The 15057-nt window shown below is 41.0% G+C and overlaps 1 protein-coding gene across 1 annotated transcript in view; it reads right to left on the bottom strand.

The window, feature by feature from the left end:
• Positions 1-15057, bottom strand: part of PRKAR1B (protein kinase cAMP-dependent type I regulatory subunit beta) — a 115820-nt gene that overhangs the window by 50164 nt on the left and 50599 nt on the right. The window contains exons 5-6 of the mRNA XM_032771018.2: positions 7749-7810; positions 6933-6979 (exon numbers count right to left, since the gene is read on the bottom strand). Coding sequence (XP_032626909.1) covers positions 6933-6979; positions 7749-7810 — 109 coding nt within the window. The remainder of the gene's footprint in view (positions 1-6932; positions 6980-7748; positions 7811-15057) is intronic.

Raw genomic sequence — 15057 nt, 5'->3', positions numbered from 1 at the left:
CAGGAGGACAGTTTTATATTTAGAAACATGGATTAGAGATTTCTGCAAGAAACACATACTTTAGCAGGTACTTTCCACATCTTTACTGGAAACCATAATATAAGCCTCACTAGATACATTTTTGGCATACATCCACATTTTTTCCAAGTAGTAGAGCCTCCAGTAGACACCTGACCTCTGAAACTTAAATCCTCAAGCCATAATGTAGTTAGCAGAAAGTTATTCCTCAGACAGGGTTAGACCATGAGTTAACAATCTTCCCTGAGACAGTTGCAATAAGTGCTACCCCTGCAGCAGCGGAATAGGGAGATTCTGAGTATGACCTATTGAGTCACAATCTCTCTCCCAGTCTCCCTACTGCTCTGGTTGAGGAAGTACACCATGCCAGGTTCGTACCTGGTACAGATATGCCGCCTCGTGCACTGGAGGCCAAGCCAAGGCTCCAGTCTTTTTTGTGTTTCCCCTCCTGCATTGTGAGTGGCACAATAGGTAGCTCAGTGGTGCCTTCTACCTCCTTTACTATTTTGTGTGGACATACAAGCCAGGCCACAATCTAGCTCACAGTAAATTATCTTGAAATAATGATCCACAGTAAGACACCGGTGCTGTATAGGCTCTTAAGAACATAAGAACGGCCATACTGGGTCAGACCAAAGGCCCATCAAGCCCAGTATCCTGTCCTCTGACAGTGGCTAATGGCAAGTGCCCCAAAGGGAATGAACAGACAGGTTATCATCATGTGTTCCATGCCCAGTCTCCCAATCCCAACTTCTGGCAAACAGAGGCTAGGGACACCATTCCTGCCCATCCTGGCTAATAGCCATTGATGGACCTATCTTCCATGAATCTATGTAGCTCCCTATTGAACTCTGTTATAGTACTTGCCTTCACAACACCCTCTGGCAAGGAGTTCCAGAGGTTGACAGTGCATTGCATGAAAAATACTTTCTTGTGTTTGTTTTAAACCTGCTACCTATTAATTTCATTTGGTGGCCCCTTGTTCTTGTATTATGAGAAGGAGTAAATAACACTTCCTTATTTACTTTCTCTATACCACTCATGATTTTATAGACCTCTATCATATCCCCCCTTAGTCGCCTCTTTTCCAAGCTGAAAAGTCCCAGTCTTATTAATCTCTCCTCATACGGAAGCTGTTCTATGCCCTTAATCATTTTTGTTGCCCTCTTCTGAACCTTTTCCAATTCCAGTATATCTTTTCTGAGATGGGGCAACCACATCTGCACACAATATTCAAGGTGTGGGCATACCATGGATTCATATAGAGGCAATATGATATTTTCTGTCTTATTATCTATCCTTTTCTTGATCATTCCCAACATTTTGATCGCTTTTTTGACTGCTGCTGCACATTGAGTGGATGATTTCAAAGAACTATCCACTATACTCTTGTGATGTTCTATTATTTGACCAACACGGTGATTTCTCTTCAGTCCAGATAGCAGGGCTATGAGCACTTATTTAGATGTCCATTTTTAGTACATTAACACTGCCAGTAGTATACCTGTAAGTCGTCATCGCTGCCAAAGGGAAGATAATACAAAAACTTACATACTAGAAAAGTAAGTTTCTCCTCTGACAATCCCTTTGGTCTACTGCTCCTGTCAAGCTGGGAATGTACCTGTAAACTATGTGGTGTTGCATTTAATTTTATTCTGTCACTTACAGTGACCATAGACAGAAAAGTTATGGATATATAACATTAAGTTATTTGTATTTAATGTTTGTCATTTATCCTCCTGCATTAGGGTGACCAGATGTCCCGATTTTATAGGGATAGTCCCGATTTTTGGGTCTTTTTCTTATATAGGCTCCTATTACCCCCACCTTCTGTCCCGATTTTTCACATTTGCTCTCTGGTCACCCTATCCCGCATATATAGAGATGGTTAGACATAGTGTTAGACTGTCCTTTTATTTTGTTCTTCACAGATTTGCAAAATTATCCATAAGGGGATTCATCATAACTCTTGTACTTACTAATTGGAGTTTATATTCCTATAACTCTAACTATACACTGCCTGTGATCTAAAGAGTTTCTTCCTCAAAACACTGCATGATATTTTTGCAGGTAGCATCTGATATTTTTAATGATAGCAACTGCAAGTACCATTACTGTGTATCTTTGCATTTGTACAGAAAATCAGGTTCCATATCAGTCATTGACAATCTTAGAATATATTGCTCCATGGATCCACCATCTTGGGGTCACGCTCTTGCTTGTGCTGTGCAGACCATGGGAACGCTGAAAGCTGTTAGCCCAACACCACTCACATGGTTAAAGTTAGACATGTACCTTGTTGGGCTATAGGTCTGGGGTAAAATTGTCAAAAGTGTGTAAGAGACATAGGAGCCTAAGTCCAATTTTCAAAAGAGACTTGGGCACTCAGGAGCTAAAGTCTCATTGAGTTTCAGTGGTATTTATGCCCCTGTAATGAGGTTCATTCACTGCTGAGGAACTTCCTTGTGGCTGGGTCTGGGGATTAGCTCTGAATTCCTTACTCTCAGTTGACGCTGTGGCCCTCCAGCCACATCACTGTACAGTTTTCCCCTTCCAGGATATCAAAGTCTCACCAGACTAGCTGTGCAGGTGCCATTCCAGGCAGGCTTTCCATTGAAGACTGTACTACTTTCCCCACGGCTGGTAGGGGACCCCAGACCCAACCACTATTCCAAGTTCCAGTCCAAAGACCCTACAATGAGAAGTCAAGGTTAGCACCGTCTCAAGCCTTGCTGCTGTTTCTCTGGTCTTCTTCCTACACCGCCCTCTGCAGGCCTCCTCCTCCACCACTTCTCTGGGTAAACCTTCCCCTCAGAGTGAGATCCCAGGGCTTCCGCTCCCCCCAGTTTCCTGCTCTCCTCACTGTGCCCGGAGAGTGACTGCAGATTTTCACACTGCCACCCTCTTCTGCTCTCCCTTCCTGGCTTTATAAAAGCCCTGCCTACTCCTGCCAAGGTGGGTTCCATCTTCAATTAGTACTTGTCCTCCAGCCTAACTCCCCCGGCCCCGCAAGTGCAGCCTATCAGGTTAATTAGCCCGTCCAGTACTTCAAAGGTGGTGTGGGTTGAGCACTCCATCACCTACTCTCCCCCTCAAGATTGCAGTCCTCCAGGGTATGGATACCTCCTACCCGGAGCATCTGCTGAAGCTGGTCTCACAGGTCACTCCACTCCTGCTCTAGTTCCCCTGCTCAGAGAAGCAGTTTGCCCTTCTGCTGGTACTTCTCCCTCTGGAACTGTACAGCTACTTGTAAAGTCTGCTCCGTGGCTATCAATTTCTCTTGTAGCCCCTTCTCTTGCTCTGCAGACACCTTCAAAACCCTCTCCCTCAGCATCTGAACTCCCACTGTATACCGACTGGTCTCACTGTCTACCTCACCTCCTTCAGGTGGGTCTTTGGAGGTGCCTTTCTCTCCTCCAGTTCTTTCTCACCCTCTGTCATCACTGCCCCTTCAGCTTTCTCTATGACGGTTGCACAGGCTGAAGCCTACTAACCCTTTCTTCCAGCCATTAGTCAGGACCCTGCCCTTCCCTCGGCCATGGTTCTGCTCTTTGTGAGGGCAACGCAGGAGCGGCGCCAGGGTTTTTGGCGCCCTAGGCGGGGGTCATCCATGCTCCCGGTCGTTGGCGGCAATTCTGCGGCGGCAGGGGTTCTTCCGCGCTCTTGGTCTTTGGGGCACTTCGGCAGCAGGTCCCAGAGTGAGTGAAAGACCCACCGCAGAATTGCCGATGATGACCCAGAGCGCGGAAGGACCCCCTGCCGCCAAATTGCCACCCTCTCAAATTTTGGTGTCCTAGGCGACCGCCTAGGTCGCCTAAATGGAAGCGCCGGCCCTGGGGCAACACCCTAATTCCCCAAAGGAAAAACAGGCACCAACCCTTTTCTTCTCTCTCAACAGGTGGGACGCCTCATGGCTTTCCTGTCTTTCTGCCTTCAGGGTAGGGCTTCTCGCATCCATCCCGGGAGGCATCCACTTTTAATGTAACCCTTCTGACCACAGACATAGCACTGCGTTGGCAGGACCTCTGATCTCCTGGCCCAGAACTTCTTTTCCATTCTCTGCCCCTTTGGCCCCTGCTCGCTTCCTGGATAATCTTAAGTAAATATTGCTGCTGTTCACCTAACTTAGCCAAATAACCCTGTACGTATATCTGCACCTCCCATTGTCTTCACTGGCTCTCCAGGGCCTGTGTAAGTAGGGCTCGGACTGGGATGCTGGAACAATTTGCATAGTGGGGGTGCTGAGAGCCATTGAACCAAACCATAAACCCTGTATATGATGGAAACCACTTCAAGCCACGGGGTGCAGCAGTACCCCCAGCACTCCTAGTTCCAGTACCTATGGTTTGGATTCCTCTCTGTTGACTGTCAGCGCCCTTCAGTGGGAGTGGCAATTTGGGGACCAGCTCAGGAGGGTATATCTGCCCTCTGCAAAGAAGGCCCCCGTACACGGTGGCTCCATAGTCCCTTTTTTCCTGTTCTTTTCCTACTATGGGTCTTCACACTTCCCTTGTCCTCAAGCTTAAGTCTCTCTCCAGATGCAGCCTATGGGTTAATTAGACCCTTCTGAGCCACCGTATCGTTCTTCAGTGGTGGTGTGAGGAAAACACCCACTCACAGCTCCTAAGCCACTAAATTGCTTCTGAAAATTGTACACCTCCCCAGGTGGTTTTATGCAACTGCCCATAAAACCATTTGGTACCTGCAGATGGAGGTTACTTTAAATCAGCCCTTCATGTACTCAATAATCAGTCAAAATAATCTTTGCATTTAGATCCCTCCTGGGACCACGTATAGTCAGGATTATGTATGAAAAGGTGTCATTCTCTCAGTAAGAATTTGCTTAACATTGTGTAAAAGAGCTGCTACGGTGAGGGATCATGGGATGTAGTGGGAGGACGGGGACCAAGACACCATCTTCAGTGACAGAAAATGCAGCTAACTATTCCATAAAACTTCCAAAGGAGGGCAAGGCACATTTAAGGAGGACTACAGTAAGATTCCAGTAGCTGTCTATTTTCTGCATATCATCATGAGGCAAGTGAGTTTTGCATCAGGCCTTAAATGAATTTTTTTAAAGTAATTTTTAACTACACTTCTATAAATACTGCACTTGTTATTTTCTGGCACTGCCGATGTGGCAATGTTTGCTATTGAGGCATGCTACCCCACTTGATAGGAACAATGAGTCACAAGGATTTCCTGAGGAGTAACTTCCAGAGGCAGAGTGTGAGGTTTCTCGATTCCCAACAATACCAATTAGATGGTCCCCTGACACAAACAAACCTCTGAAAAAAAAAAAAAAAATTTTCACTAAAATAACTATGCCTGCTGGCTGGATTCAAAATAAATCACTGCCTTCTTTAAATAATCCAAACAGAATTCATCTGGGAGTCTGCATAGCAACACTGCTAATGAGTCAGCCTGTCCTATCTAACAACAGTTGATATGTAAGAGGTGGCTTCCAGAGAATTCAATGAGGTGAGAAGACTGTACCAAATGAAAGCTGCAAAGGGGGTTGATTTCATACCACTCCTTCGGGTGAAGTTGATCAGACATGTACAGATTAGAACTGGAAACCAGATTCAGAGGGTAGCTTCCTTTCAAACACTTCCTGACAAAACCATTGCAAATTCTGATGGGCATTCTGTGATTTAAGAACTCAATTTATACTTTTTAGGAATCCTTGCTTTATCAATGCAGTGCATTGCTTGGTTATTCAGATCTAGTTTAAAAAGCAAATTAAGGTTTCTAAAATGAAACTAGCAGCCTGGGGCGCTCTCTCTTATTTGAAAAGAAATGTGTATGAGCTCAGATAAGTGATTAAAGAAAATATTTTCCGTATGTTTCATATGGCCCCTCAGGTGCATTCCATCATGGTGGCCTGCTCCACTGAAGGCAGCACACTTACAGGTGTGGTTAGGATTCTAAAGATAAAGTAATTTGCTTGATTATGATACCATATTATCCTGCTTTGAATGGACAAATAAATGTGACTGTAAAATATACCACTGATAATATTATACATAAAAGACCTAATGCAACAAAATCTAGTAAGGTGACCAATGCTGTGAAATGCTGAGTTCCCTCAGTTCAGCAGGAGTGGAGAGTCACAGAACATCGCTGGATCAGGCCTTAGGCAAGTAGACTCATAGAATCATACAAGTGGAAGGGATCTCAAGAGGTCATTTAGTCCAGTCCCCTGCACTCATGGCAGGATTAAGTATTATCCAGACCATCCCTGACAAGTGTTTGTCCAACCTGCTCTTAAAAATCCCCAGTGATGGAGATTCCACCACCTCTTGAGGCGATTTATTCCAGTGCATAACCACCCTGACAGCTAGAAAGTTCTTCCTAATGTCCAACCTAAACCGTCCTTGCTGCAATTTAAGTCCATTGCTTCTTGTTCTATCCTCAGAGGTTAAGAAGAACAATTTTTCTCCCCCCTCCTTGTAACAACCTTCTCTTCTCCAGATTAAACAAACTCAATTTTTTCAATCTTCCCTCATAGGTCATGTTTTCCAGAGCTTCAGTTATTTTTGTTGCTCTTCTTTGGACTTTCTCCAGTTTGCCCACATCTTTCCTGAAATGTGGCACCCAGAACTAGATACAATACTCCAGCTGAGGCCTAGTCAGCATGGAGTAGAGCGGAAGAATGACTTCTCGTGTCTTACAATACTCCTGCTAATATATCCAAGAATGATGTTTGCTTTTTTTGCAACAGTGTTACACTGTTGACTCATATTTAGCTTGTGATCCACTATGACACCCAGACCCCTTTCATGAGCATGAGCAAGTATCATGAGCATGAAATTTTACTATGTAAACTTAGAATGAGCATCGTATTGCAACAGTCTGATTAAATTAAATAAGAAGAGGAAGCAACTCCAAATCGGAGGTTAATTAAAACTTACATCCACTTCTCCTTGATCTATTACATAGAAGTTGTCTCCTTCGTCACCTGGAAGCAAAAATATAAATGATAATTGTTTTCACAATGTCTGCTGGATGGTTATATAAATAATTTCCAATCCCCGTATTTGCACAGGTTTGCAGAGCTGATTATTTAAAGAGAAAATCATATCCTTAACATCCATGCCTCACTTTGCTCATGAACAGAAATATCAGGGGTGATTATTTATATTTTTTTTCTCAGTTGTATTGGTTTATCCATTTTGATTTATTTAAAATGAAGGCCAACACATTAGAAACTTTTAATACTCTCAGGATACTAAAGTCCTGCTTGACTTGCTCTAAGCTTGCAAGTAAGTTGCCAAGTCGGGTAACTATGGATACGATATAGTGAGGTGCTGAGCACTCTCAACGACCACTGAAAATATTTTCCATCTTTTATTATTCTGTGCCAGAGTCCACCCCCTTTATTCATGTTGAGTAGTACTTTACTCCATGAGTGCCCCCAATTTAAAGACATGTGGATACTTTTTTATTAGTATTATCTTTATTTATTTAGATTGTAGAAGCACCTGAGAGCCTCAGTCATGGACCAGGACGCCATTATGTTAGGTGCTGGATATTACAGAACAAGACATTCCCGTGCTCCAAAGAGCTTACAATATAAATAAATACTTAGGTACTTCTGGAATAAGATACTGCTGCCTGTGAGCAAAGATGGTAAAATCTCTGGCCCTATAATTTTCTGAACATCAGAAAGAGTGGCATAAATTATACAATCTGAGCAAATTTGTACGGAAAAAAGAGTGGAAATTTACCCTGCTGTATGACCGTTTCTCCGGCAATGTGCATAACAGGGAACATGGCATCAAATATGTCACTATAAAAGAAAATAAACATCCATTGTTGAGACAAACTTGTTCCTTACTGAGTCACCAGTACTGAAGTGACTCTTCTTTGTTAATCCTTCATTAACAGATTTTGCAAAAAAAAAAAAGAAAAACATTAATTGCAGCAGCACATGGAGTCCCTAGCTGGCAAAACACCAGAAAAGCTAGTTCTGTGGGAGCCATACTTAAAAACTAAGTCAGACAGTGACTCAACTCACTCATGCTATTTTGAAAGAACTTCCAAAATTTATGTGTACAGATCCATTCTTAAATTAAAGCATTCTACAAACCAGTCAGCTCATGCTTTTTATTCTCTAAGGCGAGAATTTTCAAAAGACCTCAGTTCCCTTTTAGGCACCGTAAAGTAGCTAGATTTTCAAAACAGCCCAGTGTGTGTCACAATGGAAGCTGTTGGAAGCCCGAAAAAGAAGCACAGCCCCTTTTGAAAATGAGGCTCCATTTTTACCAGCAAAGCCCATTGCACAAAGCAGGATGCATTCGGAAATATAAAGGACTAAATTAAGACAGCATAAGAGCTGGCAAGGGATTACACTTCCAGTGCAGAGGTAAATATATGAAGCCAAATTCTGACTTTAGTTACACTCAGTGACTTTAGCAGAGTTACTAGTGTGAAGAAAATTCGGCCAATGCTATGGAAACACTCAAGCAATACAAGAGCACTGCACTAATTCATCTTTCCCGGACTCCACACAGCACCATGATGTTAAACATATAGAGCAAGCTTGTCACTTGCCCTTACAAGGCCAGGCTGGGCAGTAAGGAACATAACCCACTCTCCACAATCACTTTAGGCTGCCTGCCCATGTGGGAGAGAGAGCAGACTCCACAGAACCACTATTTCCCCTCCCCACAGAGGTGGAGGATGGGGAGCAAGGACTGGGTAGAGCCTGGGCTATTCCCCACCACCACCAATTCATCAGTGTAAAGGGCTGAAGGAAACCACTTCCCACCGCCAGCAAAGGGGAGGAATTGTGACTGGCTTCTCCCGGAGGGTGCATCAACTTACTGCCTCTCCCACAGAGTGAGATGTAAACTCTCAATAAAATGGAGCAAATTCCTCTCAATCACAAATAAGTGAAAACAATGAAGAAATTTAAAAGGTTCATCAAAATAGCCAGGAAGTCAGCAACAAACCGGTGGTGGATTTCAATTCCTTATATGGGAAATGCACATTGTAAAATCCCATTATTAGCTTATTTCCTGTCCAACAGTTCCACAGTCCACTCAGATGCAGTTATAAGAAATGTTCACTCATTATTCAAGCGGGGCATATCTTTCTTGCTGAGCAGTCAGTACGTTTCCACTGCTAGGGCTAGATGGTGTGATTAGCATGCAGGCCTGTGAAGGAGGCAGTGCCGAACTGTACCACACGTAGGGGAGAACTGGCAGGGATTGTGCCTCTCTTGGAGCCCCCCCAATGTGCCCACAGGTGGTGTACTCTCAGTAGCTCTGTCTTATGCTGGGGCTAGGCAGAATGGGATCAGGGAGCCTCAATTGGCTCCCTGTGTTACCCCCTCCTCTGTGCCAAGCAGAGATCTAAGAGCCCACTAGCACTGAAGGCACTTTGTGCTTCAGAGGATCAGGCCCCAAAAGATTATGCCACTAAATAGAGAAATCAGAACATGGACAAAAATAATCAAAACCAAAATGTGACTGTTTGAACAGATTTGAAAACCATTTCTGGACTAAATACAGAGAAATAACCACGCACAATGTCAGCTTTTTATCTCTTGTTTGAAGGTTGTGTTTTATTTATATCTTAACAACCAACTGTACAAATAGTGGCTGATAAATTATGTACCGCACTGCACCCTTCTCCAGAATGGTTTGTTATCAGATTTCTGAACATCTCTTCCTTTTATCAAAAATGTTTTCAAACTCCTAGGTTAAAAACTACTGCTACAAAGATTGTCAAAGAAGTAATGAATTAGATTTTCAGAAATAACTGTTTAGCATTGCTAAACTAATACTGCCCTGCTTAAATATACAGGAATACATTGCGGATTTTAACATGATCCTCTCTTTACTAGAGAAAATCTTCAATTTTTTTAATAGAAACTTTATAAACACACATAATTGCAGGGTAAATGTTAGCAAGCAAGCAAGCGAGAAAGTCAACAAAACTAATGTTGATATTGATTTGCATTTCCAGATAGCAATATGTGGGTATAACTGATGGACAAATTTAAGTGATCAGCCATTATGTGAATGTCACTGAAAATAGTTATTCATGTTTCTGGTCCATCATGGAACTTTAGTTCCTAAGGTATATGGCAAGGCTGACATTTTCAAAAATGACTACGATTTTAAGTGTCAATTTTTGGATCCCCAAGTTAAGACATGTTAAATGGACCTGATTTTCAGAAAATGCTGAACTACCACCCTCTGAAAATCAGTCTCCTTTAACACATCTCAAGTTGGGGCCCCCAAAATTGAGGCACACAATACCTCACAAAGCCCTTCTGAAAATCTTGGCCTAATAACCTACCAAACTCATAACTTCTTTGCACCAAAACTGACCTTTGATTTAATTTAGGATACTATGGAATTGATGTTCAAACGATAGATATCATTTATTGATTTTGATTCACAACATACAAAATAGACTAAAATAAAAAAAATGATACCCTAAGAAAGCATGCCAATTTTTTTTTTTAAGTTAAAAAGTTTGGTCACGATCTGTTTAAACTGGCATTTGAAAATACAACACTAATTTTCTATAAATATATATTTTCATGTTCAATATACAATTTCATGCTAGAAAACTGAGGAGTGATGTGTAGAAAACAAAGCTGGTTTTAAGAAATAGATGGACTAAGGAAAACTAGTGGCGCTCACTAAAGAGATAATATGGTCAAGGCCCAGATTTTGACCTTCTTCTTTTTGCTACAAAGTGTACATGTTATTTGTAGAGTGGTTCACAACAGTCTTTTGTCCACAAAGGGCATAAACACTGAAGTGTTATAAACAGCCCTGCCTGTGTAGTAGAATTCTAACAGATGTGTGGAGGGGATCTGAATTTTTGTTTCCAAGTTGCTATTATTTATACATATTTTAACATACACACATAAATTTCTCCAAACAAAATTTTTTATTAAAAAAATAGTCTGTGGTTGTTTAAGCAGCACAGTAACAATGATATAAAAAGCTAGGAAACCACTAGCTAAATCTTCACCCACACTTTGAAACCTACTCCTGAACCATGATTTCATCTTCTCCATATTACAGTCTTTCCCTATATACTGCTTCTACTGCACACACGACTTCACTCACCACCTCTCCACCAAATGCTGACTTCAACCAAGTTTTTGAATGGTACGGAATGCTGAAGTAGATGGTTAATGTGCATGGGACAGATTTTTACTCAATGTCTTTGTGTATCAGTGTGTGGCGTGGGAGAATTGCTAACACGGGGCATTACTTGTTTTTAAATGTATCCTTTGTAATGTGTTTTTAGGTGATGGAATCAGGATGTAGGGTGTTGTGTTTGGGTTTTTCAATTGCTGATATTGGTGGTTGGAGTTACAAGGCTTTCCATAAATTACGTAACACAGCAGGGGGTAGGTGAGTCCTAAATTTTGCATGTTTGTTTCAGTGTTACAAAGAGTTAAAAGGGGCTGGTGGGTCTTGAAAATCTCCAAAAAACGTGTTACGTTATTTATGGACAACCCCTAAGATGTGCGGAGGAAGAGGGATGCCTAGTGCTTCTGCATCCAGGCACCAGCACCTGAAGGGTTCGCCCAGCACTGCTGTCTCAGCTCCCTATACAATATTTCCCTAGAAGCTTCTTAGCTCACTCATCTCTAATGCCAATACTGCTTCTCCTCAGCTTTTTACTCCCCTGTCCCCAGGGGAAAAAGCTTTAGTCTATTCTGTTGCTCTTCCATAGTCTCTACTGGCTACCTCTTGAAAAGGTGAGTTCTCGTTGCTATGGCAGTTGGGGCCAAAACCACTGCTCCAATCAAAAGGCTTTGGGGGCAGTTTTCGGCATGGAACCACTGATGCAGATGGGACTGTATATACTTGAGGCTCCCATTGGCGCTTCAGGGGAAGACTGGCAGGACTCGGCCACCAATGATAAACTCCACAGAGGGTTAGGCAGATTTAATTTTTTATAACTTTGTGATAATATAATCTAAAACAGTAAATGAAATGACAAGCAAAGATTCTGAGCTGTACATAAAATAAAGCTTGATTATTAACTAGTCCAACAAGGTGAAACTGAGGAATATGTTTAGACCTGAAATCTCTATCTATTCCATCAAAAAATGCCATGTCTTGTCTCAGAATATCAAAATTTAAAGGATTTCTTTTAAGGGTTGCAAATATCAAAGACTCACAGCAAGTTTTAACATGTCGAGGGTTTCCATAAAGCGTACAAGAGGATTGCAAAGAACTGAAGTCAGATCTGAGACCAAAGGGCCTGATTTCTCTGCTGGCTTCCACCTTATATAAGTATTTACACCTGTATAAGGTGGGTCAATTTCACTGCTGCTGTAACTGAGCAAAATTCCACTGAAGTCATGGAAGCTGCACCCGTTTACACCAGCAGAGAGTTTGGCACAGTGAATGCCAGGTGGGTATAACACACTAAACCATTTTGATTTGGTAGTCCTTCACATCCGCCTGCCCAGTGTAAAGCACAACACAAGGTGAAAGGCAGTAGGCAGAAAGGCCTAAGAGATTTTCTTTATAATTAAAAAAAATGGTAAAAATAAATAATCTCATTTGCTGTTGCAATGAGGTTATTTTGAATCAACATAGAAAGTGAGAAAGGAAAAAAAAAAAGCAATGTCTACTTTAGGTAACACAATGCTGGCAATAGACAATTGAGAACAACCTTGTTAAAGCCAAATGAGAGAACAGGAATTAAAAATCAGACCATGGCAATGGCTATACAAGGAAACTATGGAAAATAATTTATCAGTTTCAAAATCAGATTTGTTTTCAACCCTTACTATGGTAAGTAGATCACACAAAAGGAAGATGGAGATAGATAAAATGTACACATTGTAGAGAATCCATGACACAAATGGAAAATCCTTATTATACCTTCAGATATTGTCAGACTTCAGACAGAATTATTTCATTGTGCAGGCAAACAGAAAACATTCAGTGTGTGTATGCTAGACATACTTTCTCTTTGTTTATCACCTTACCAAAAAATCAATATTGTTGAGGGTAGGTTTGAAAAAATATTAAGCTGATCTGGCATAGTTCCATAAAAACTCTACAACACTCTCTCAGCATAATACTTGTAAAAACCAGTATCACTTCTTACTCGGTTGTGTTGAGCCTCCTTGTTTTCATATACTAAGAGCTGAGCAAACATGTTCCATGGGAACCCTGCATTTCAAATACTTTGTTTAGTCCTATTCTATTATATCCGAGTCCTATAGCAGGTTTTTTGTCTTATTTTGTTTTTTCTTTTGTAAGGCAGAGTACTGGTGAAATCTGTATAGTACAGGGTAAAAGTACACAAAAGACCGGATTTCACAGGTGAAACAAGATTTCATGGTCCGTGTCACATTTTTCAGAGCTGTGAATTTGGTAGGGTCCTACCTAGAATACTACTAGCAAGAACACCTGGTACTTTTAACCTCAGAGCACTCATTTTCTAAGATTTTGTGGTGTTTTAAAAATCTGCCTAGTAAACATGTCACAAATCTAATCTAGCTCCCTCTTCGCTCTGCTATAGAAATTCAAAAAGAAAGACCATTTTTTGATACCGCATGCCTTAGTGTATTCTACCTTTCCATGGTGCTACAACCATTAAGATTCAGGTTTCCAAAGTGCCTTTAAGTCTCAAATATGCTGGGCTTTCATTAACATTGAGAGCGGGGAAAAAGTACTATTGTATATGCCTTACTGAGTATCTGTAGGACATTTTTTAAATGCCTTTTTTAAATGGAATATCGAGAACTCTGCAGGCAGTCTAGTACAACAACATCATTAAGACTGAAATGTTTAAAGTCACTCTTACTCAGCCTATGCACAATATGTAGTGTTAACACTTTTTCTGCCTATCTCTGCTGACTACATGTTTTCCTTAATGCAGTAATCATATTAACAGCAGTTTAACGAATAGGCAGAATTATATTTTATAGAGTTAAATAAAATAAGATCAAAACACAATGCAAACAAAGCACAAAAACATGCAGAAATGTGTTATACAATCCATGTTGTTTCCCCACAACCACATAACCATCCCAGTTCACAGATTTCTGTTTAATTTGGCCTCTGGCATGACAGAAAGGAATTTTTTGCCCATTTACACAAGTCTATGAATCAAACGTTGACAACAGTAAGCTGCTCTTCAATCTGACTTAAAGGTATGCATCACAGAAAAACAGCCAAGCGCTTTACTTGCTCTATCAGGCTTTATATATTAAGCCAGCTATTACATGGCCTGTAGCATACAAATCCCTCCAAATGATAACTTTAGGAAGAAAAAATGCTGAAGACTTGATATATTGCTGAGCCAAATTATCTCAACACAAACACAGCTTTGACATTTATTTCTGAATATACTGAAACGATGGAAAAATCACCACGTATAATTCCTCTGAACAGAATCTTAAATCCAAAATAGATATATTACTCTGGATTGCTTTTGACAAAGCAATATAAAATATTGTGCCCATCAAATTAAGAAGGGATTGGTATACATTAGGATAAAGAAAAGATGGCCAAAACAAGATTTTCCCTATTGTTTAAGTACAGCACTACCATTCACATAAATACACATTTTTTTTAATGTAGGGGTCAACACCCTTTATTTGTGCTCATGTGAAAAACAAGAATATATGGAAGAAGTTCAGCAGAAATTTCTACACTAACGCCCGCTTAAAATAAATCCAATTAAAGGAATAAACAGGAAAAGAGAACTATAAATACCTTGTATCTGGGTCTCTGTAAGTAATATTCATATAAATCCATATGCTTTGGTTTATGCTTTTCCATGTGACAGGGATCAGAATTTTCCATAGCACACATTCTAAAACCATTTAAACCTAGCATACCTTTAGAATGAATAACCCAAAATCTTCATACAGTCAACACTGATTTTTATGTGATCACAAAGGACCACCCCCTAAAATCTTTTACTTATGTGAACAGTCATTACTCATGGTAGTAGCGTAAGAACTAATCTCATGAGAATGGGTTGAGAGAATCAGGCCTTTAGACTGTGAACTCTCTTCGGAGATTGGCTGGG

The sequence above is a fragment of the Chelonoidis abingdonii genome, chromosome 9 (genome assembly GCF_003597395.2).
Source record: "Chelonoidis abingdonii isolate Lonesome George chromosome 9, CheloAbing_2.0, whole genome shotgun sequence".
In the NCBI taxonomy this organism is placed as follows: Eukaryota; Metazoa; Chordata; order Testudines; family Testudinidae; genus Chelonoidis; species Chelonoidis abingdonii.
The sequence above is the reverse complement of the archived record's forward strand: the minus strand, read 5'-3'. Positions and strand labels throughout refer to the sequence as shown.